Raw genomic sequence first — 24,417 nt, forward strand, 5'->3', positions numbered from 1 at the left:
AATGAGTAGTCACAAAGCACAGACACCCCTTGTGGTTCACAGTATCAGTTACTAATACTTACTCAGGAAATGTTTCCTGCAGGAGAAATTTAATCACAGGCCAGGCTGGAAATTTTGACTCTGAGAAGCTTTAAATGAGGCACTTTGCAAGCCTGCTTTGTTCTTTATAAATAGTCATACCTTAAGTCACTGGTGTGCTTTGCAGCGATTAACTTCTTTTTTTTTTTTTTTGGTCTTTTTGCCTTTTCTAGGGCCGCTCCGGCGGCATATGGAGGTTCCCAGGCTAGGGGTCGAATCGGAGCTGTAGCCACCGGCCTACGCCAGAGCCACAGCAACGCGGAATCCGAGCCGTGTCTGCAACCTACACCACAGCTCACGGCAACACCGGATCGTTAACCCACTGAGCAAGGGCAGGGATCAAACCCGCAACCTCATGGTTCCTAGTCGGATTCGTTAACCACTGCGCCACGACGGGAACTCCCTGCAGCAATTAACTTTTAAAAAGCAGTCAGAATGTTTGGAAACATGAACTTGTTGAATGTTCCACGTTGCATTCATTCACTTGTGAAAAAGATCTGAGGTTCTGCTGGTGTCCACTCAGATCTGTGAAAAATAGGTGTGGTGTTTACTTTCCATCGTTGCTGGGTCAGGTTGAGTTTTCCTCTCAGCTCCCGCATCCTGACCTCACTGACATCATTTCCTGCTGAATCTAAAAGTTTCTGTTTCATTTCTGAAGGTGAGCATCTGTCCTGACAGAGTTATTGTTTAGTCTGGGAGAATAAGTTCTATGCAAGTGTTTGAAAATACTTATTCTGAGCCTCCACCTCAGCGATTTTCATTTTAAGCAGATCAAGGTAGGAAAACAGTTGAAGCTTCTCTGAGTATTAGTTGTAACAAAGGTCCCCAAAAGGACCTGCAAGTCCCACCCCTACTGGTTGCTGCCATTTAAGTTTACAGAACACCCACCACTGATGAAATGTTTTCAGTTGGAGTCGTTATGATTTGCATCTTTTTCTCTGGAATCCATTTAATTTTTTTTAAAAAAATGGAGACTGCTTAAGTTAATATCGTTAAGAAAGATGTCTAGGTAAAATTATAAAACAAAAATAATCACAGACCAGTTTCCTTCCTTCGACTGAGATTATATGTTTGGTGTGTTGGATATCTTTGAACTTTTTATTATGGAAGCTTAAAAATGTGTACAAAAATTGGGAAAATGGATAACAAGCCCCTGTGTACTTCTCACTTGCTTCAGTAATTACCAACACACAGGCATATGCCCACCTTTACTGGATTATTTTAAACTCTAGATATTATGTCATTTTATTTGTAAATACTTCTGTGTGTACCTAAATATTAAATTCTACCTTTCTAAAACCATTCTATGACCACAATGCCATATTTAGATCTTACAAATTAACAGTAACTCCTATTTTATGTAAAGTCAGTGTTCACATTTCTCTGATTGTCCCATAAATGTGCTCTTATGCATGGTTTTAATCAAGATCCAAACAAGGCCCACACCTTGATTCAATTGGTGAATGTCTCTTAAATCTCTTGTAGTCTAGGCCTCACCCTCCCTTTTATTAACATTAGTTATTGAAGAAAAGTTACACTGTGGAGTTTCCCACCTTCTGGATTTGGTAACTGCATCCCATGGAGTCATTTAGCCCATCGTGGATCCTGAGTTTCTGTCTGTTGGGTTGAGAACCTTGGTCGGGTTCAGGTTTGGGTGAGTGTGTGGGACGCACTTAGCGAGCCGATGGGCGGTACTGTGTGCTTCCCATGATCTGCTTCTCTTTCTGTCTCTGTGATGTCAGGGTTCCCCAGTGCCTCAGACATGCTCAGTCTGAGAGAGATGGGGTCAATGCTTGATTCTTTTTCTGTGTTTCTGATTTTCAGGATAATGAGCTGTTGCTCTAGCAACCTCTGTGTATCGTTAATTTGTTCTTTTGGTAACATCATAGTTCTTAACATTTGGTGCTTTTCCGTTGATTGAAGTCACGTACTTGTCTTTTTATACTCAGCTTGTCTCACGAGTTGGGAGTCCCTGCAGTCCAGTTGCTCTGACCTCCTTTGTCCTTTGGACGTGACCCCAGGGATCTTCACAGCTTCCTTGCTGTTTCAGTGACAGCTTATTTCGGACTTATCCATAGAGGCATAGAGGCTCATGCTATATTTTTCTCTTAATTAAAAAGAAAGTATCCCAGCTCCATCTACTGGAAAGGCCTTCACAGTGGCCAGCCCAGTGATCATGAGTCCCCCTGAGCCTGGGTTGTGGTCTCTCATCCGTTTACCACAGGGAGGAGGAGCTGGAATCCAGGAAGGAAAGATCGAGTCCAGATCTGTGCTAGGAAATGCAGATCTAGTATAATTAAGGGATTTTTTTTTTATGGACCATTTTGATTTTATATTTATATACCTTTTCTCTTAAATAAAACTTTTATTTATTTTTTTAACTCTAAAATTAAACTTTATTTTTTAAAATGATTTTTATTTTTTCCATAATAGTTGGTTTACAGTGTTCTATTTTCTACTGTATAGCAGAAAATTTTCTACCGCACAGCATAGTGCCCCAGTCACACATACATATATACATTCTTCTTCTCACATTATCCTCCATCATAAGTGAAGATAGAGTTCCCAGTGCTCTACAGCAGAATCTCATTGCTTATCCATTTCAAAGGCAGTAGTTTGCATCTGTTAACCCCAGATTCCCTGTCCATCCCACTTCTTCCCCCTCCCATAAAACCTTTTTTTAAATAAGTTAATGAACTTATTCATTTGGTTTATAAACCTGTACTAATAGTTTTCTATCACCACAATAACAGCACACATTAAACCACCCACAACTCAGTGGCTTAAGCCAAGGGTTAGCAAACTAAGACCTGAGGACTAAGTGTGTCCATTCCCTCTCATTTAAGTATCATCCACAGCTACTCTCACCTTCAGTGGGCAGGTTGAGAGACGGCGACTGAATGACTTGGGGAGCTGTACATACTTACTGGCTGCCCTTTACAGAAAGCCAGGCACAGACTAGCCAGGTCCTCTGACTTAGCATTGTCCCAAGGCCAAGGTCAGGGTGTGGCCAGGGCTGGGTCACCTCAAGCCTCTACTGGGGAAGGGCTTACTTCCTCTCTGGGACCAGCAGTCCCCCCAGTCCCCCTCAGGCCCCTTCCACCTGGATCTCTCCATGGGGCCCCTCCTGGCATAGCAGCTGGCTTCATCAGAGCAGGGGCTCCAGGACAGAGGTGGGTTTTTGTTTTTTTTGTTTTTTTTTAATTGAAATAGGTTTTAACCTATGTATCCTCTAGATCTCAGGTTGGCCAGAGGAACGCTTTAGAATAAGACGAATGATGTCACCCACGTACGCTGAGGATGCGTGTCTGTCTGAGTCCTCTGAACAGTTGTGAGTCCTCTGAACAGTTGCTCTGCATTATTCCTTAGGCTTGCACACTTGCTAGACGGAATGCAGACGTTTTCCTGAAGTACCTGCACAGGAACAGCGTCAACATGCCGGGGATGGTGACACACATCAAGGCCCCTGAACAGCAAGTGAAAAGTGAGTACAGCGAGGAGGCAGCTGACTAATGAGCTGCAGGAGGAGCTTGATGTGACTCGTTCTGGCACCTTGGTCCAGGGCTCATTTAAAATCTGCTACATCATATCATTAAAGTGCTCACTAGTTAACTTGGTTTAATAATAAAGTATTAAATATACAGGTTGATAACTTGTTGAATAAAGTTGAAGAATATAAGCGGGAAGAAAATGCAGTGTGTCCAGCATGGATTTTTTTTTTTTTTTTTTTTTTTGTATTTTTAGGGCCACACCCGAGGCATATGGAGGTTCCCAGGCTAGGTGTTGAATTGGAGCTGTAGCCACTGGCTTTCACTATAGCCACCACAGCAACACCAGATCCAAGCTGTGTCTGTGACCTACACCATAACTCACACAATGCCGGATCCTTAACCTGCTGAGCGAGGCCAGGGATTGAACCTCTGTCCTCATGGATACTATTCAGATTTGTTTCCACTGAGCCACAAGGGGAACTTCCAGCCTGGAATTTTTTGGTATTGACTGTTTTGTTAAAAGTGGGTGAAAATATACATCAGGAAAAAATGAAGACCAGAATGATCTATAGGCAAAATAGTTTTAAAAGTTTAAATCACAAAAATTATATACCCATTTCATTGCTATAATGCGGGATCAGTTTTATATACTTACAGCATTATTAATAAAAACAAGTTTCAAAAAACATAGATGGATATCAGTTTCATTTAAAAAATCTATAAAACTGTACCTACACACAGATTTGCACACACATAAATGCATAGGTAAGACCTCAGAATGTTTATACTAAACTGCAGGTAGGGTTGGTATGGATGGGAGTTAAGGAGACTGATAATGTTTATGTGATAGAATTCTGATTGAATATTTTGTAGTAAAAGGGCATCCAGGTGATATATCGCTTTAAACTTCATCATATTTGTTTATAAGTTCAATTTAAATGATGTGGAACTGGATCCTCAGAAAAGAATGAGAGTTGTTTAAAACAGTCTTAATATTCAAGCACTGTTTTCTCAGCTTTCATCCTCACCGCGTGCCTCAGAGCTTGTCCAGAACAGTTGAAGAAGCTGAGGTCACACAGCCCGCACCCTGAGAGCTGAGTTAAATGGGAAGCAGTGTGCAGTGATCAGTTAACAAATAATTTACCTCACACTTTTTTGGAAACAGTCTGATTGGCAAAACTTCCTGCATTACATTTTACTCCCCACCCCTCTGAGTCATCTGTCAGTTGTCACAGGATAATTTTCTGTCACACCAGGACAGCCTTCTTAGCGCTTCAGGTGAGAGGACTGGTCACTAATCGGCAGGCTTCTTGAAAGGGAGTGACTAACAGAGCAACCATTTTTCAACGGGAATACGGCTTTGTGGTCAGCAAGCTCTTTGCACTGGTGGTCAGTGTTCTTGCCTCATTTCGTATAAAATCATTTCCTTTCTCCCGTTTCTCAGCATTGCTTTTGGTTGGTGGCCATGCTCTGTTCTCTCTGATCAGAGATGTTGCACGATCCCCTCTGGGTTGGACTAGTTTGACGGATGGGTGTGTGTATGTGTGCAAGAAGGAGAGCGTGTTCCATTACTCACTCACTACATTTTTGTTTTGTTTTGTTTTTGCTTTTTAGGACATATGGAAGTTCCCAGGCTAGGGATCAAATTTGAACTGTAGCTGCCAGCCTATGCCACAGCCATAGCAATACGGTGGGAATCTGAGCTGTGTCTGCAATTTACACTGCAACTCACGGCAACACCGGATCCTTAACCCACTAAGTGAGGCCAGGGATCAAACCTGCATCCTCATGGATTCTAGTCGGGTTCGTTTTCTGCTGAGCCACAATGGGAACTCCTGAGAATTTTTTACAGTGTTCTATTTCTCTCACCATCTGCTTGGGGGCTTATGGGGCGGGGGGTGGCGCATAGTACAGTAAGTCGATTTTAAGGGTGACGGTGCCAGAAGAGACATTATAACCCCAGAGTCCTCAGGAGTTTGAGGAGCCCAGGGCGGTGTCCATCCCCAGTCTCATGAGGGCCGTTACTACCCTGACCAGGCAGGGGCTGTGCTAGGAAGAGGCTAGTGTCTTATTATTTTTAGTTTTCTAATAAAGTTAAATTCTAAGTACCACTTATTTGATTTGCAATTTTGGACTTGGGAATCTTCTGAAGTTTTTTTTATCTGTTTACTTTATAAACCTTTAGAGTAAAGCAGACTCACTGTACAGAATTTTAAAATGTACAAATGTACGTAAGTTACCTGATTCCTTTGCCAGTGTCAATGCTGTGAAGACATTTTTGTGTGTGCCTTTTATGCATGTAAATGCAAACATGTAGAGAGGTAGAAACATCGTAGCTTCCACCCACACCCTCGGCCTGTTAGTTTTTTACCAAATGGGGTAATATTCCCCTCCCTACAATTTGCTTCTTTCACTTAGTAATAATCTCATTCATCTTTCTATGTCAGAATTTGGAGCTCTGCTCTGTTGCTTTTAATGTCCAGCCTAGTTACTTTGTAAAAGATTTAACCTGACCTCTCATCGATGGACTCCTCTGTTGTGGCCAGTTCTTCCAATCAGCACCTCAGTGTTGGTGCATCTGTACAAAGCCTCTTGAAAGCTTGAGTAAGCACCGCATCTGAGAGATAAATTCCTGGTTCAAGGGTGTGCTCACCTCGGTATCATTACCTGTCACCAAATGACTCTCAGCAGGAGCGGTGCTCAGTTTTCCTCCCTCAGTAAGACAGGTGCACTAGGGCCTGTTTCCTCTGGGCCTTCCAGTCTTGGCAGCTTGGTCCTTGCCAGGAAAACTGTGACTGAGAGTGAGGTGAAATGTGTCTCTGTGTTTTTTTGTGGCTACCTTTAAAAAATCATGACCTTTATGTTTGTATGCTTGGCTCATTTTCCTAACAGATGATTCCTGTTTTTCCTGTTGACTGTTAAGTAAATTAGATCTGTGTCTTGTATTTTCCCAGTAGGTTTTCATGGCATTTTATTCGTGAAGTAATTTTATGGCAGTTTATTATTAGGTAACAGCTTTTTAAATTCTAATGTAATTCAGTCTGTTTTTTTAATTTTTTCCTTTCTGGCATCATGCTTCTCAGCTTCTCCTTCCCTCTCCTAAGGGTTTATATTTAGGGTGTTTTTTTGTTTGTCTGTTTTTTGTTTTTTGTTTTTGTTTTTTTAACTTTTTGGGGATGCACCCAAGGCACATGGAAATTCCCAGTCTAGGGGTTGAATGAGAGCTACAGCTGCCAGCCTACACCACAGCCACAGCAACGCAGGACCTGAGCCATGTCTGCAACCTACACCATAGCTCACAGTGACACCGGATCTTTATAGGGTTTTGTTTTTAAAAACCCTTGTTTTCTTCTAGCATTGCACCATTTTGACTGACCTCTTTTGACATATACTATATTCCTTCCACAGGAATGTTGAACAAAATATCTAAGACTGGTGTTCTTGCAGCCAGTGTCAGGGAAAGCAGTAGCATATCGCACTGGCCCAGCTGACCTGAGGTTTTGCAGGCCAACTCGAGTGTCCATCGATTTCAATATAGGAGTAAATTGGGATGCAGAATGAGGAGAGTCTGGACATGTGTATTGAGAACACCAGGCGGGTGGGCGGGCAGTGTGGGTCCGTAGCCCACATTCTGTCTTGAAAGGGCATCTGCATTAAAAAATCTTGAAATGAAAATGAATGGGGTTTTGCAGGTGTTTTCATTGATTGCAAGCACCAACGCACGGCTTTCTGTTTATTCTCTCAGATATCTTGAACGAACTCTTCCAGCGGGAGAACAGGGTATTGCATTACTGGACCATGAGGAAGCGGCGGCTGGACCAGTGCCAGCAGTACGTGGTCTTTGAGCGAAGTGCCAAGCAGGTCAGCCACCACACGGCCTCCCAGCTGCACCCCCCCCCGCCCCGCGCCCAGGCCTCCATCGTCAGAGGGGCGGCTTCTGACATTTCAGCAGATCGAAAACCACTTCCTAATGACCAGAACAACCTTGCCTTTTCCTTAAGAGTTTGTTGTGAAAAGAAAACCCCACAACCCTGTAGAAATGTGTGACTTGGTGATCTTGGCCTCAATAAGTGCACCATTCGGCTCTCCCCAGCTGCTCACCTCATGTTTAAGACCGCCAAGTACAAACAGTCGTGATCGTGATGGCTTAAAAGTCATTAAGCGGAATCTTGGTTCTGTACCTGGATAAATACTGCAGTGGGCAGGGTTTTTTTGTTTGTTTGTTTATGTTGCTGTATTTATATTTTCAAGATACAGTTCTGTTCTTCAGATAAGTTGATCTCAAATTAAGTATGAACTGTGGCAGAATTTCTAAGAATTCAATATAGTCAGAAACCATTGGTGCATTTGGCTAAGGCAGAGCCATCAAGAGGGTATGTTTTTGGCATCCTCCTTCTGAAGTCATTTTGGGATCAGGGGCTTCTGCCTGGATGGTCAGCCATGGAAGATCCTTCCAGGGGAAGGTCTGTCTGACTCTGACTCAAACACGAAGTTTGCTGTCACTTCTCTTTAGCCTTAACAGTAGCATAAGAATCCTAGAATTCTGAAGGTCAGGTGGCAACGGGGGGAGGGGGCTTGTTCTCAGAGCCCCCGTGAGCCATCTCGAGTCCTCTGCACCCTGGGGCCTCTTCAGGGCTCTTGGTCCCTGGTGGCCACTTCCTAATTGTGCTTTCTTCAGGGTCCACCTGGAAACCTGATATGTACCCGACATAGAGCAAGCATTTGATAAAATCTTTTTAGTCCAAGAGAGAGGCCTTTCCCTCATTTCAGGTGTCTCACTTGGGGACTCTTTTCTTTAACTTGGTAGTCTCTCATTGGGCCCCTGCTGCCCAGAACTGCTCAGTTTCCCAGGGTGTCAGCCGGAGTTCATAGTCCTCTCTCATCTCGGCTGACTTTCCTCCATGCGATATCATAGTCCCAGCAGTAGTGATTTTTAATGTTTAAATTCCATTTTCTTAACTTTTATTTAAAGATAATCTAACCGTATTTCAGACTCGTGGGGGCCTGGTTTTATTTCTCATTGAGACTAATCTTTTCTCATGTCTTTCTTTGTTCTCTGTTGAAAGACAAGGAGCCATTCAGCTACAGAGAATAAACTTGTAAATAATTCCCTTGACAGAGAGAAATAATGGAATGTGCTGTTGCTTTTTCCTAAAGTCAGCTCATTTGCCAAGAATAAAATCATTCAGTTTATGTGGTTACAGAGGACAGTCCATCTGCCCTGCAGCCCTGTTGGGTTGGGTTTTGCTCTCATGGCAGTCACAGCAGTTCCGCAGTGAATGCTGATGGCTTGTAACAGAACTGAATTGCAGGTCCCTGGCTGACTTGCAGTTTTCAGGATGGTGCCTGAGGTCATGGGTGGGAAGGTGGCAGGTGACTCTGCCCCTGGCCTGCTCCTCCCGGGCTGTCTGCGCCTCCTCTCCTTTATCTGCGCCTCTGAATGCTAGCTTTTAGTTCAGGGCTTGTTCTTGTTTCTCTTTCCTCTCGCCTTATCGCTCGCTGTTGGTGTCTCCCATCCCTGACCTGCATTTCTGGCCTCCAGATTTACAAGTCCTTGCTCCCGCCCAGCATCTCTCCACTTTTGCCTTAACGGAAGCAGAACTGGACTCGGGGACCCCGCCCCATCCACCATGTCCCCACTCATCACACCTGATTCCTGCCTCTCCTTCATCTTCCCTCCTCCCCCATCAGGGCCCATGGCAGATCTACCCTCCCACCTGCCCGTTGGCGTCGTCACGGGTAATGCCCAGCTGTGTCCTCTCTAAACCTCTGAACTGCTCTGCTAAGTGGTATTGCTTCTCCCACTCACTCTCCACTCCAGTGCCTTTTCCACACAGCAGCTCCACTCACCTCCAGACAAAAGTCCAAACTCCACCTGCATCCTCCAAGGCCTCCCTGCCTCCAGCCACGCCCTGTGCAGGGCCCATCCCTTCCCAGCCTGCGAGTCCCTCCTGGGGGCCTGCTGGCATCCCTAGCTCTCCCTGGTCTTCTGCATCTTTCCTCACAGGTTGCAGGGCTGGACCTCTCCCATCCCTAGCCCCCCGCTCAGCACCTGCCTGCATCCTCGGTGCTTAGGTACTTGTGCTGTGTAAGTGGAGGAACTTGGGGCCTTTGAATTAATTGACCAAAATGGCCTTTTGCCTTGACTCATATCAGTGTCAACATTGTCTGAGAGGTGAGAGAGCCATGCTCAGGCAACAAAAGTAAAATTCCAGCCAGGAGGTTGCATGGTAAGCAGTTTGGTTTCCTTTTCAGTTTTCCTTCTAAGATGCTGTAAATGCAGCAAAGTGTCTGATGGAGACAGTGAAGTTCTCCTCCAAGACCAGCAGATGACTCACATTACAAAGGGCAGATATAAAATCTGTGTTTTTATGTTTCTCTTCCCTAGCGTTACCTTTTTAGATGTATATGTTTAAGTCGGTCTGATTTCACTTCAAGTACACACACTTAGGAGAAAAAACTGGCTTCCATCTAAAACCATGAGAGGAGTTCCCATCGTTGCTCAGCAGAAACGAATCCGACTAGGAACCATGAGGTTGCGGGTTCGATCCCTGGCCTCGCTTAGTGGGTTAAAGATCCAGCATTGCCGTGAGCTGTGGTGTAGGTTGCAGACGGCTCGGATCTGGCATTGCTGTGGCTGTGGTGTAGGCCCGCAGCCGTAGCTCCGATTCGACCCCTAGCCTGGGAACCTCCATTTGCTGCAGGTGCGGCCCTAAAAAGACAAAAATAAATAAATAAATAAATAAATAAAACCACAAGAGACTATAGGAGTTAGGATGTGTTGTTCTGTTGCACCTGAGCCTGTCAGCCCCCTTCTCTCAGGGCCTGTCCTCTCTCCCCTCAAGCTGGGAGGTTAAGCCCTGTCTCCTGCCAGAGCAGACGTATGTAAAATGGGGAGGGTCCTCTGTCAGAGCCCCGGAAAGCAGGTAAAGTGGGTGCAGACCTGAGTACTCACTGAAGGTGGGAAGAAGAATGGCCTCAAGCTGTACATTTGAAAGCTGGGAACTTGCATTTGCTTGCCTTTTTTCAGTTAGAAGCTTGTCCCCCACCCCCAACGTTCTGAGGTCCCAGTGACATGAGCGTCTCCGCATTTAGCAATATGGGGGACTCAGGCCACCCCAACCCCCTGCCCACACTTCCTCCGTCTTCGGAGTACACGTTTTGTCCTGTAGATTCATGCATAGAACCAACTCTTGAACTTGTTACCCTTGATGCCTAAGTGACACGATTACAGTTTTCTAGAATGTCAGCCTTTTGTTTTAATTCTGGAATTCCAATACATGTTTCAGAAGATTGTCTCTCTCTGAGAGAGTGTTTCTTGATGCCTGCCAGCCCGGGCTTGTGCCCGCACGTTTAAATGAGATACTGAGGAATGGGTCAGATGTTGGGCCGTGACTCTTTTCCGCCCTTCCCTCTGCAGGCTTTGGAATGGATCCATGACAACGGGGAGTTCTACCTTTCCACACACACCTCCACGGGCTCCAGCATCCAGCACACCCAGGAGCTGCTGAAGGAGCACGAGGAGTTTCAGATCACCGCAAAGGTGAGTGCGCATCTGCTCAGCGGCAGCGGTGTCGGCCTGGGTTTTTCCCATATAACCTAGAGCAGGATACTTGGTCTGCTTGGTCTAAGTGAGTATTTCCTAAAAACACCGTTGCAGAAATGCCTTATGAAGTTGGAGGGGCAGAGCGGGCCAGTCGTCCTGTTAGACCTTAACTGAGTGACACCTCTAAGGCCTCTCACGCCTGTCCTCACCTTGTCCCTTCCTGGGTCTGTTTCCTCCCGTTCCTCTGATTCTCCAGGTGCCTCCCACCTCCTTCCTTTATGTTTCTCTCTTCTTAGTCCTTTTCATTATTCTTCTTGTTTTCCTTCTGTTTCTTTTCCAAGGTATTTTCTGAGTGCCTGCTATTTTCTTGAGCACTGGCGATACCCGCTTGACTTGGAGGTCCCGTGGCGGTTTTCTTCCCTGTCTGTAGTCAGTGAAACTGTTCCGATAGCATCCTGTCCGCTCGTGCAGTCAGGCAGCTGCCACTGGCAGAGTTCATATCAGTGGTTTTTCGAGGATTTAGAAAATGGGAGGCATTTTCACTTATTTGCTGAAATTCAAAATAGAGTTATCTACCACTTTATGGCATATGCAGTATATGTGACTCAATTTTTAAGCAAATTATGTAAGAATTCACACATTGATATGAATGTTTTCCCAATTAAAAAAATACATATATCTGTAGGGACTAATTCCTTCTTTTACCTCAAAATAATTTTGAGGCTTACAGGCTTCCTTTCTCAACCTGGAGTGTTTTTGTTTTTGTTTTTCAAAGTTTTGAATGTACAGTTTTGTACCGTTTTCAGCAGCGCCTCTGTTTTTGATGATAGATTTAAGGTTTTAGAAGTGGGAAATTAATTCAGATTTAAGAGTAGAAAGTAAATGATCAAGCCAGGTAATAATTTTGGTTAAAAGGAAGTGTTCCTATAAAGTAAAAAGATTGATTTTCATGTGCAGCCCTTAATTTGGCTTTGAAAACATATCAATGGGGAATTTTTTAATCATTTAGAATAACAACAGCTACTCTGTATTATGTTTCTTTGTACTTTTTTGTATTTTCTGTAACGATTTCTGACTCCTCCTGCTCCTAGCTCCCCCACTTCCCCACCCCAATCTGTAAGTTTATTTTCTTCCTTTAGCCTCTGAGTGCTGGGCTGTGGGAACCCCTGGTCTCTACCCTGGAGGAGCACCCAGTCTAGTGGGGCTTGGTGGAGAGACCTGGCCCTCAGTGGGGGATCCGGGAACATTTGGGGGAGGGCAGGCTCAGCCTGAGGGGCCATGAGTGCCCAGAGGGGGCACCCACCTGCTCAGTTGAGGGGCACTCTCTCTGCAGGTAAGGATCCTGTCTTTTCCTTTCTCTGGCTACAGCACACCTTTGCTGTGTGATTCTCACTTTTGTTAATAGTTGGATAATAAATACGATTATTATGTGAATTACATGATTTTTATTTGTTTCTTTGAACATCCTTTGATTATAAAGATAGTAAGAAAATGCTGAAGATACCACTCAAGGGTAGATTTAAGATTTGCTCCTTTTCATGGACTTAAATTTCCACCGATGCTCCACTCTGTAGGTCATGTGTATGGCCAAACAGCCTGTTCACTGCACAACTCCAGGGAGTGAGGGGGTGCCACTCACAGAATATGATGTAAATGTCACTTTCTAGAGTTGAGTGTGGCAGGTGTGTTCTATCAGTGGAGCATGTACAAAAGGCTTTTTCCATTGTTCCTAAATTGTCATTTTCCTCAAACTCAGGTTATGGTTTTTGGAAGAATGAGCTGTAACATTTTGCTTTTATTTTATAAAAAATAAACATTTAAAATCCTAGGTGACACCTGACTTTTCTGTTTCCCAAATATATAGAGCTATTTCTTTCATTTGGGTATATTGAATTAGTTTTGCTAAGAGGACCTGGTAGGTTTTGAAAAGAACAGCTCTAATTTTTTTTACTTGGCATTTTTTCTTTGGTTTCTGGCTGCCTCTCTTTTAATCAGAAAGTACCTGCTTTGGTGCTTAGAGGCATCGTTTAGTTTTTCATTTTGAAATGAGGCTCCTGTTTGCCTTCTGTCCCCCTATGTTATTATTATTTACAATTTTACTGGAGCATAGTTGACTTACAAAGTTGTGTCAGTTTCAGGTGTACTGAGAAATGAATCAGTTATATGTACACATATGGATATTCCCTTTCAGATTCTTTTCCCATATAGGTTATTACACAGTAGTGAGTAGATTTCCCTGTGCTGTAAGTAGGTCTCTGTTACTTATCTATTTTCTATCGAGTAGTGTGTATATGTTAATCCCAACTTCCCAATTCATTCCCCCCACCCAGTGTTTACACTTTGGTAATTATAAGTTTGGTTTTAAAATCTTCGAGTCTGTTTCTATTTTGTGAATAAATACTTTTTATCATTTTTATTAGATTCCATTTATTAGGGAACTCATATGATGTTTGCCTTGCTGTGACTTCACTTAGTATGATAATCCGTAGTTGCACCCATGTTGCTGCCAATGGCATTATTTCATTTTTCATGGCTGGGCAATATTCCATTATATATATATTTTATATAAAATATTATATATATGATATATATATCACATCTTCTCCATCCGTTTCTCTATTGATGGCCCCTTAACTTTGTGTTTTCTAAGAAGCCATTTTTCTTTTGTTATGCAGAGAATCCTTCTCTCTGACGTGACATCTTCCAATCCAGTTTTTACAACGTTAATGTTGTAGCATTTTTAGTATTAATGTAAGTAAAGCCTCCCCTCCCTATCTGAGCCTCAGCTTAATTCCTTTGCAGCTCAATGCAGCAGGTTTTCAGAATGCTTTGCAAGTACCACTTGCATCCAGGCCATGGGTATTAAAGGCAGATTTCTGTCCTTGCCAGACACGTACTAACTTGGACTCTCTGGGAGCAAGGCCTGAAAAAGAGCACTTTTAACAAGCTCTCCAGGTGATTTTTCATGCACACTGGCATTTGAATCCCACTGATTTACTGAGCCTTTCAGAGCCTTGCTCCTCTTCCCACACAGCTTCTGCACTTCTGATCGCCAGTGTCCCCAGTTCCAAATGCCTTACTTTGCCAGGAAGTGTCTGAGAACATGATGAGTAAAGCTCTTCAAGCATGAGGAGTTAAGCATTCAGTCTGCCTTTATTTGTCTCCTGTCCTTTGATTATGCATAAATGAGGTTGTTCAAATTATAATATGATTTTATAATAGTCTCTTATACAAATAAGGAGCCTGTTGTGTCCTGATGGTAAAGGATAAGCAAGAGTTGTTAAATGAAAAAAGTTAGGTGCTGAGTTTTCATGTATGCAAGCATTTGTATGAAAAATGGAGGGGAGAGAAATACACACACAGATACATTCACTCCCTTGTATATAATAATAATATCTCTGGAGTGATACACAAGAAGCTGATACCAGTAACAGGTAAACGTGGGATAAGAAGACTTTTCACTTTGTACCCTTTTGTACCTTTTGAACTTTGTGAATGCATTTAAAGAATACCAGTGAAAATTAAAATACACTGGAGTTCTCTGGTGGCCTAGTGGTTAAGGATCTGGTGTTACTGCTGTGGCTTGGATCATTGCTGTGGTATGAGTTTGATCCCTGGCCCAGGAACTTCTACATTCCATGGGCACAGCCAAAAAAATAGAAAAGATACATAGATACAGATATAGATATGACTTAAAATACACTGTTATAAAGGATTCATGGATTAGCAGACTCATCCTCTTTAATGTTTATCACACCATTCATTTATTCAACAATTATTTATTGAGCCACTACCGTGTACCGGGATATTCCTGATGCTAAGCTCATGGATTGCCCATTCTAATAGAAAACCAGCAATAACATGATAAATGAGTAAGTGCATATCCATACGTGTTAAATCATAAGAGGAAAAGCCAGCCATGGGGGAGGGGAGGATTGCCGTCTTTGATAGAGGGGCAGCGGCAGTTCTCCTCAAAAAGTCTCTGACTATCTGATTAGTGAGTTTTGTTTAAGTGAAGTTTCCACATGGAAAACTTCAATGTCCCCACCACTTAAGACATGAAATAACTTTCTAACCCCTTGAAGATATACAGTTGGCCCTTGAACTATGCGATTTGAACTGTCCACTATACTCAGGTTTCTTTCAGTAAATACATACTGCAGCACTGTACAGTCCTGTTGCATCCTGGGATGTGGGCTGCGTTTGAGGGGTAGCAGTGAGAATCAAGGCAGGCATCAGTGCCCCACCCCTGAGTTCAAGGGTCAGCTGTTTGCAGTAACCTGCACTGAGGTCATTCATGACACAGGCAAAGAAATGCTTAAATACTGGTAAAACACAACTTTTCTGTGCTTTGCAGAAGATCAATATCATAGCAGACAGTAGCAAAACCTTCTCTAGGCAACCTAATTTTTAAAAAATCCTGCATCAGTCATATTAATTCTCTCTGATGTTAAAATTTAGTAATGTTTCTAACTTAAATCCCTTTTGGAATTTGTGCTTCCAAGTCTGAAGCTTTGACTTCTCATTTCCTTGGTGTATAGTTAGGCTTGTCTTAACATAACCAGAAAGGTACCCTGGTGATAAGAAGTCAGAAGGTTTGTTTGACAGTTGTTTTCCTTTTAACTCACTCTACTTGAGTTCATTTCCATACAAGGTGGAAACTCTAAAAAACTTTCAGTGTTTTTAAGTGTCACTGACTTTCTCCAGTAAGCAGCTTTTACACAATTTGTAGTAGTGATTTTTTTTTCCGCAGAGATATTAATGTCCCTTTAATTTTTTTTTCGTGTGTTTTTATTGTAAAGTATGTCTTCATGCCAGTTATGAATAACTACCGCACCCATTAAAGTTACAGGTGAAAATACACTTGCATGAAGGACCTGATGTTAATTTATTATCTCAATAAATATTTGGTGAGTGTCCACAATGTGCCAGATACATAGAAGGTGTGTGAAATATTAGCGAGCAAAACAAACAAATGTCCCTGGCTGGTTTTACCCAGGTGACAGAGGGACAGTGATTTTAACAGGTGAAAAACACCCCCTTGGAGGGTGATAGCTGCTTGGGGCAGAGCAGAGCAGATAGGGTGACGTGCCTGGGGCAGGAGGCAAGCTGCAGTTTTAAGGGAATCAGGGAGGCCGGGGGAGAAGAGGCCTTCATTTGAGCAGACACACAAAGGGAGCCATGGGGACACTTGGAGACTAGCATTCCAGGCAGAAACCGCAGACAGAGGGCAAGCAGGCCGGGAGGGGGTGGGGGCAAGGGCGAACTGGACCCCGCCAGGGAGAGTCTAAGGATGCTGAGAGCTGGCTCTGTAGGCTGCCTGGTGAATGCTGGCCAGAACTTTGATTATACAAACTAAGAGAGTTTATCCAGATTCTGACCTGTGACCTCCCTTTGGGGGATTTTTAAAGTCAGTTTCCTGAATGTTAGTCATAAAGATTTTCTAGTTAAGGCCTAACTGAGAAAAACAGGTTCCACAGCAGAAGGATAACTGTACTCATTTCAAATGCCAGTGGGAATGTTGAAGGAAATCTTAACAGTAATAATAAATGAAATGGTAATAAATCATATAAGTAATGGTAAATGAAATAACAGATGGAGTGGATGTGATGAAAGACCCATTGAAAAATCAGAGTTGAGTCAAGTTATTTACTTATATGTGTGTGTAAGTGTGTGTGTGTGTATAGATATACACACACACATGAGAATGAGTGTTTATGGTTATCCCTAACCATAAAAAGTAAGAAAGTTATACTTTTCTGTGTGCATATAAAATGAAATAAATTTATTTTCAAGGGAGAATTTTAAAGCAGGAAACAAATTTAAACTACCTCTCTAGGAGTTCCTAACTAGTATCCATGAGGATGCGGGTTCATTCCCTCAGCTTGCTCAGTGTGAACTGGGGTGTAGGCCGTCCACTATAGCTCCGATTCAACCCCTAACCTGGGAACGTCCATGTGCTGAGGGTGTGGCCCTAAAAAGCAAAAAAAAAAAAAACAAAGCCTCTCTGAAGACAGCTTCTTGACTAGTGATGTTTCCTCTGTGTATACTGAGAATTAAAGAAGGAACGAAGGTGGATGTGGTGGAACCTCACCAGTGATCCGGAGGAGTGTCTGCCTCGGGGAGCCTTTGCCACATAAGCTTCCGAAAGACCGGGATCTCAGGCAGCTACTGCTTGCTCTCCACGGGCTCATGGTCTGACTGGGGACATAGAATAAACACCCGTGAGGCGGGCGGCGTCTGTAACCAGTACCTAGGCCTCCACAGGAGAGAGAGTCGTGGGAAGGTAGAGCCCGTTCTGAGTAAGTTCCACCTATTCGTCTGCAGGGTGTGAGCACCTGCCAGATGAAGACATTATCCAGTGATAGTCGAGGCTTTTTCTTTGAGGACATAAGATGCCATGCGTTGTGGAAGAGCTGAGGAAAGATCTAGGATGGGAGCAATAAATTAGGTGGGTTTAGGGTCCTAATCTGAGTTTCTATCACCAGCAATTATTTTCCTGTCCAGAGCTCAGAGTTACAGGCAGGTTGCCACTGTGTTTCTGGTTTCTGGCAGTTGGGTTCATTTGCTTCACAATACTTTCCTGTTGTTGGGGGGTTTTTTTTTGCAGCAAACCAAAGAGAGAGTGAAGCTATTGATACAGCTGGCCGATGGCTTTTGTGAAAAGGGGCATGCCCATGCAGCAGAGATAAAAAAATGTGTCACTGCAGTGGATAAGAGGTACAGAGATTTCTCTCTGCGGATGGAGAAGTACAGGACCTCTTTGGAGAAAGCCCTGGGGATTTCGTCAGATTCCAACAAATCGGTAAATTACTTTGTGCAAACTGAAGAAATTACCGTTTTCCTCTCTGTATCCTGTTTATTGATTTCATTAACTGAAATTCGTTGACTCTCTTATCTCACAGAGTAAGAGTCTTCAGCTGGATATCATTCCGGCCAGCATCCCTGGGTCAGAGGTGAAACTCCGCGATGCAGCTCATGAGCTTAACGAAGAAAAACGGAAATCTGCCCGCAGGAAAGAGTAAGCTGGTCTTTAAGAACCTGCCCTCACTGAAAAAGTGAAGACAGTGTCACTTAGACAAACATGCTTGCTTCTCTGTGTGCTTTGAAACCAAACAGTGTTAATGCTCTTGGTGGCTCTGAATGTGCTTAGTTTTTGCAGTAGAAACTCTGCTGCGTCCACTCTCCCCGGATCACCTGATTCAGAAACAGTACCTTGTTGTTTTTACCATGTGCCCCTATTTCATATGGGGTTGATGTCTTATTTTAGTGTCATTTGTCATCAGTAAGTCGTGAGTAATGATGCTAGGCAGAAGAAATTAACACAAGTGCAAGTATTTGAAAGCTGCCAATTAGTAAACTACACTAGATATGAATAAAGACAAGAAGTGATGCCGAACCAGTGGTTTTCAGTCAGAGCCAGCTTTGTCTCCCCTAGGGACATTTGGCAAAATGTGGAGACATTTTTGGTTGCTGTACACACAGTGGGGAGGGGGGAGTGTTTCTGGCATTTACTGAACAGGGAACAGGGAAGCTCCTAAAAGTTGTATGATGCACAGGACAGACGCGCACCAAAGCTTTATCCAGCCCCAAACATCAATACTGCCAAATCGAGAGACCCCAATCTGTAGGTACTTTTACAAAATTTTTTCCAAAATGTTGTTTTCCTTTGAATTGGTGACTGGATTCATTCTTCTTCTCTGTTCTTACTTTAATTCTCCAGAACACATCACTGATTCATGCTCTTAAACCCACCTTATTATTTCATGAAGCATAAAAGTTAATAGTTAAAATAAGCTGTATCCTGACTGTGCACTAAACTAGCCCACTGCCTTCCTCTGTCTCAAGGTTCATAATGGCTGAGCTAATTCAGACTGAGAAGGCTTATGTGAGAGACCTCCGGGAGTGTATGGATGTAAGTAAGTTTTTTTGCTTGTTTATTTAGCTTGAGTACAGTTAGTCTAGCAGTTTGTTGTTACCCACTGGCAATGATTAAAATGATCTCGCGTTGTGTTATTTTTGAGATTTCAAGTGTGCGTGAGTGGCCTTCTGTGCCTGTGCCTGTACTTCTGTGAGGTTCTAGGCGAGTTTTGCTCACCACAGAGATGATAACAGCGTTAATCCTCTCATTCCGTTTATCACATGATGGCCTGGCAGACATACTCTTTGTGTAGAATTTTACAGCAGCTTCAGAGAACTGTGTCGACCCGTTATTGGCTTGGGGACAGATGCTCAGTAGTTTAAGGATTATTTGTTGTACCATTGCAGTAGGTTAATTCCACACTTTGAAGCTGGGAATATGTTTACCGCTGGAAAGAATAGGAACTCTTCTCAAGTATTAATTGCAACCGAGGCTTCTTGTTTTTGTTTTTAATAGTTTCTCGTGTTGTTTTGTAAGAGATTCCATTCCTAAGATGTGTTTTCAGTTATTCATTTCACTCTGGGTATGCATTTACAGGTATCAGGAATAGCTGTTCCTTGCGAATGTGCTGTGGCCTTTTAGCTAACTCTGTGTTTCCCTCCCGGCCAGACCTACCTGTGGGAAATGACCAGTGGTGTGGAGGAGATCCCGCCCGGCATTGTGAACAAAGAGCTCATTATCTTCGGGAACATGCAGGAAATCTATGAGTTTCACAACAAGTGAGTGGCTTTATCTTTGGGGACCTCATTAGTTACTCTGGAAATCTAGGTACCAGGCTGAAGCGTCATGACAAGAAATCAAAGTTTCCTGTAGAAGGAAGCATGGATTCCAGCTGTGTTGATGAAATTTGAAGGGAGCTCCCCAGGCATGCTTCACGTGGACTGACGTTTGAGAGTCTGTTTTAACCCCAGCTCAACTTTTCATTTGTCCTTACTTTTTACAGAAATAAGACTAGGAAAACTGAAAACTGGTTTTATAGGAACCCCGACTTCTGTCTCAGAGGCTATGTCAGTTACTTCCTAGGGTTAAAAGAAAGAATTAACTTTTGAGAGTCTGTTTTAACCCCACCTCAACTTTTCATTTGTCCTTACTTTTTATAGAAATGACTAGAAAAACTGAAAACTGGTTTTAGAGGAACCCCGACTTCTGTCTCAGCGGCTATGTCAGTTACTTCCTAGGGTTAAAAGAAAGAGTTGCTGTCCGTAGGCTGCTGGCTGATGTTTGGTCTTTTCTAATGAAGAGGAAGAACTTAGAACAGATGTGTGTATGACCAAAGTAAAATGCACTTTCCACTTGCCAGGAGGGGCGTATGGTTTTATTTTTAAGATCAAAAAAGACCAAAAGAAAAAAAAAAGGCACCACTAGCAGAAGCTCTTTTAGGTAGAGTCTGCAGCCCATGTAGCCGGCAGAAGCATGATGCCAGGCCAAGCTGGCCACCCCACAAAGACGCTGAAATCTGAGTTGGTTCTCTGGGTTGAATATTCACTTCCCTAAATTATATCCTTAGCTATTAAATATAGCACTTTCGAAGAAGTAAGCTGCTAAGGTAAATGTCCCTACCAGAAAGTGTTTAAAGGCTAAACTGCGTATCTGTTTGAAAGTCGTAGTAACTTCCCAGTTCAGAGAATTGGCTGCACATTTGTTAAATTAAAATCTAGAAGGTCTGGAGTTTTCACGGCACTTGATTAAAATGACATTCGATGTTGCCTGAATTCATGGTATGCTTGGTCTAATTTCTGACATATCTCGCAAGTGAAATGTTTTAAAACACCTTCAGAATATGATATCATTTTTACTGTCTGCAGCATATTCCTGAAAGAGCTGGAAAAATATGAACAATTGCCAGAGGATGTTGGACACTGCTTTGTTACTTGGGTAAGGAAAGCTCACTGCTTGTCCTGTCATAGCTGTCAGGTGGCTTTGAGGGAAGTCAGAAGGAGTACTATTAACTTCTCATATGTCACCATCTCTCCTGGTGTCTGCAGACAGAGAAACAGATTTTATCTCAAAGAATGACATTCTCCAGCTAGTTATTACTGTTGAACGAGCTTTTTATTGGCAGTAGTGATGGTTTGACATAGACGTTGAGTTATTGTGCCCGGCCTACCTGTGGCCCTGGGGAGTCATAGGTCAGCCTGGGTGCCCAGCCCTGACATTGGCCAGTCAGGAGGAAGGCAGGCAGGTGACCTGGTGATCAGGCCCTGCTGTCTAAGTGTGACGCTCAGGTTTGCACACACTGTGGTGGGAACAGACGCTGTGCCTGCTGGACCAGGGGAGGCTTCTGGAGGCTTGTCCTATCAGCCAATGTGTTTCTGACTTTAATAGCTTTCTTTATAAAGTAGGGTTTCTTTAATTTAGGGCTTAAATTTCCTTGATACGCAGAGCTTCTTTTCTGCCTGAAAGTTTGTCGTAATTTGACTTATTGCCATCTAAAGAGATATTCTGATTTTCCTTTTGTTTATAGGCAGACAAGTTTCAGATGTATGTCACATACTGCAAAAATAAACCCGATTCTACTCAGCTGATATTAGAGCATGCAGGATCCTACTTTGATGTAAGTAATAGATTACTAAAGAAGCTGTGAGTTTTTCTAAGTTGCATTTGGTATATGTAAAACGCAGCATGACTCGTGACTTTCACCTGATTGATGCTAAGAAATCATTTTTTTTTAAGCGCCCCATCCACTGCATGTGGAGGTTTCCAGGCTAGGGATCAAATCAGAGCTGTAGCTGCTGGCCTACACCACAGCCACAGCAGTGGGGATCTGAGCCGGGTCTTTGACATACACCACAGCTCACAGCAATGCTGGCTCCTTAATCCACTGTGCAGGGCCAGGGATCAAACCCATGTCCTCATGGATGCTAGTCAGGTTCGTTGAGTCACAGCGAGAACTCTAAGATATCATTTTCACTTATCATATTTATAATGAGATATTCTTATATTCTGTTTTTAAAAGATTCTTCTCAAGTACTACAAGCTGTATATCTGTAAGAAAAACTGATGTTAATATATTCATGTATCTATGTCATTACTTAAAATTTATATAGTCATTGATTTTTTTACATGTAATATTGTGCATGAGTATAAACCATTAAGTTAAGCTTCTTTTCCTCTCTATAAAACAAAAATAATTTTGAATATTTTTTAATCACTTATTTTTCCCATTTCAATTTCATGATGTTATTAATTTTTGAAAGCATCCTATCAGTACAGTTTTACAAGTAGCACTGTAACAACTTGGATCTCATTGATGTAAACGTAGTTCATTTTTTTTTGGAAGATGTTGCAGGGAGGTTATTTAGCACAAAAGGGGATGGAGCCTTATGATGTAATAAACAATATTTTTGGGACTTCCAGAACGCAGTCAAAGGTGTGCCAAATAGGTTTTGATTAGAAGATAAGGTACTTTTGGAAGTTCCCATCGTGGCACAGTGGAAACGAATCCAACTAGGAGCCATGAGGTTTCAGGTTCGATACCTGGCCTCACTCAGTGGGTTGAGGATATGGCATTGCTGTGAGCTGTGGTGTAGCTCGCAGACATGGCTCAGATCCTGCGTTGCTGTGGCTGTGGTGTAGGTCAGCACCGTATTGCCAATTTGATCCCTAGCGTGGAAACTTCCATATGCCACAGGTGCGGCCCTAAAAAAAAATAAAAGCAAAAAAAAAAAAGAAGATAAGGTACTTTCAGATGCTTATGTATAATTTGGTGCTTGAGGCCATGAGGGTATTAGACTAGTTTCCATCTTCTTGGGGGGGTAGGGGCACACCTGTAGCATATAGCGGTTCCCAGGTTAGGGTTGAATTGAAGCTGCAGCCGCCGGCCTATACCACAGCCACAGTAACTCGGAATCCGAGCCACGTCTGCAACCTACACCGCAGCTCACAGCAACACCAGATCCTTAACCTACTGAGCGAGGCCAGAGATTGGACCCCTGTCCTCATGGTTACTAGTTGGGTTCTTTACTGCTGAGCCACAGTGGGAACGCCACTTGTTTCCATCCTTATGCTTGTACATGGCTAAGTGTGATCATCTGTCCTCTCTTTTAGCTTCTGTCTTTAAGGTAGAGCCGGGTCTATGGGTGTCCCTATTTTGGTTGTCATTCTCATGACCAGTAGTTATACATCACCTTGGTAAATATGAAGCCTGTTCCCAGCCCAGTGCGGCCTTTTCTCTTCAGTATTTCCTATGACCCTAGGACTTTGCTGTTAAGTGGAGCCCAACACTGTGGCTGCATACATTAGAATTATTTAAGGCCTAAGCATTGAGAGCATGTGGCACATATAAAGTTTGGAATTAAAGTCCTTTAAAAAAACCTTGAGCCCTAAAGAGGATGCTAAGAGCTAAGATCCTGCAGATACAGTAGATTGGTGTGAAAACAAGAGTAGGCAGGAGAGAGGAATTCTTTATAATGGGGACAAAGGAAGCCTCCCCTCCGGGATGTGGTCTGTGACAAGAGCACCTATGGGGCCGAAGCTTCAGGAGCAGCAGGAAGAGAGTCTGTCCACCAGCCAGGCAGGGACCAGTGATGGCCCATGGGTCAGCGTGGGGAGTTGCTGGCTCCTCCTTGATCTCTGCACTTGAGGCCTGTAGTGCAGAGGAAACACTCTGTCTGTAGTGTTCGAAATAACTTGACTGAGATTTTTATGTTTATCTTATTAAAAAAATCTATAGTGATTTCTACTTTTTATTTGCAGAACAAGTGGTTTGTGTGTATCCATCATGGGGAGTAAATAAATATAAATTTTTAGTTCCTGCTGTCTGACTTAACCAGTGATGTGTATGTGTTCATTTTTTTTAATTTAGGAGATACAGCAACGGCATGGATTAGCCAATTCCATCTCTTCGTACCTTATTAAACCGGTTCAGCGAATAACGAAGTATCAGCTCCTTTTAAAAGTATGTATGAAGCATCTTCAGCCTGCCCAATATTATGAACTGTGCATTACCATTTTGCTATTGTTTTATTTTATGTAAAGTTTTCTCACTTTTGGAAATAACACCTAGTGAATTATTTTATTTATTTATTTATATTTTTATTTATTTTTTTTTTAGGGCTGCACTCCTGGTACATGGAGGTTCCCAGGCTAGGGGTCGAATCAGAGCTACAGCTGCTGGCCTACAGCACAGCCACAGCAACACCAGATCCGAGCCACATCTGCGACCTACATCCCAGCTCACGGCAGTGCCGGTTCCTTAACCCACTGAGGGAGGCCAGGAATCAAATCCGCTGCGCCGTGATGGGAACTCCTGATTTTATTTTTTAGTTCATTGCCGCTTATTGCCCCGACTGATTTCTTGGCACATTTTATTGTATTATTTGATTAGGCACCTGAACTTTGCTGACTGACCCTAGTACTACCTAACATAAAGTGAGAAAAGA

At 43.0% G+C, this 24,417-nt stretch overlaps 1 protein-coding gene across 3 annotated transcripts in view; it reads left to right on the plus strand.

Moving 5' to 3' along the window:
• TRIO (trio Rho guanine nucleotide exchange factor) overlaps nucleotides 1–24,417 on the plus strand; it is a 230,724-nt gene that overhangs the window by 102,873 nt on the left and 103,434 nt on the right. For all 3 annotated transcript variants that reach the window (XM_021077143.1, XM_021077142.1, XM_021077141.1), the window contains exons 18-27: nucleotides 3,448–3,562; nucleotides 7,315–7,430; nucleotides 10,990–11,112; nucleotides 17,726–17,920; nucleotides 18,021–18,136; nucleotides 18,964–19,030; nucleotides 19,646–19,755; nucleotides 20,842–20,911; nucleotides 21,501–21,590; nucleotides 23,841–23,933. In XM_021077143.1, coding sequence (XP_020932802.1) covers nucleotides 3,448–3,562; nucleotides 7,315–7,430; nucleotides 10,990–11,112; nucleotides 17,726–17,920; nucleotides 18,021–18,136; nucleotides 18,964–19,030; nucleotides 19,646–19,755; nucleotides 20,842–20,911; nucleotides 21,501–21,590; nucleotides 23,841–23,933 — 1,095 coding nt within the window. The remainder of the gene's footprint in view (nucleotides 1–3,447; nucleotides 3,563–7,314; nucleotides 7,431–10,989; nucleotides 11,113–17,725; nucleotides 17,921–18,020; nucleotides 18,137–18,963; nucleotides 19,031–19,645; nucleotides 19,756–20,841; nucleotides 20,912–21,500; nucleotides 21,591–23,840; nucleotides 23,934–24,417) is intronic.

Source organism: Sus scrofa, chromosome 16 (assembly GCF_000003025.6).
Source record: "Sus scrofa isolate TJ Tabasco breed Duroc chromosome 16, Sscrofa11.1, whole genome shotgun sequence".
Taxonomy (NCBI): Eukaryota; Metazoa; Chordata; class Mammalia; order Artiodactyla; family Suidae; genus Sus; species Sus scrofa.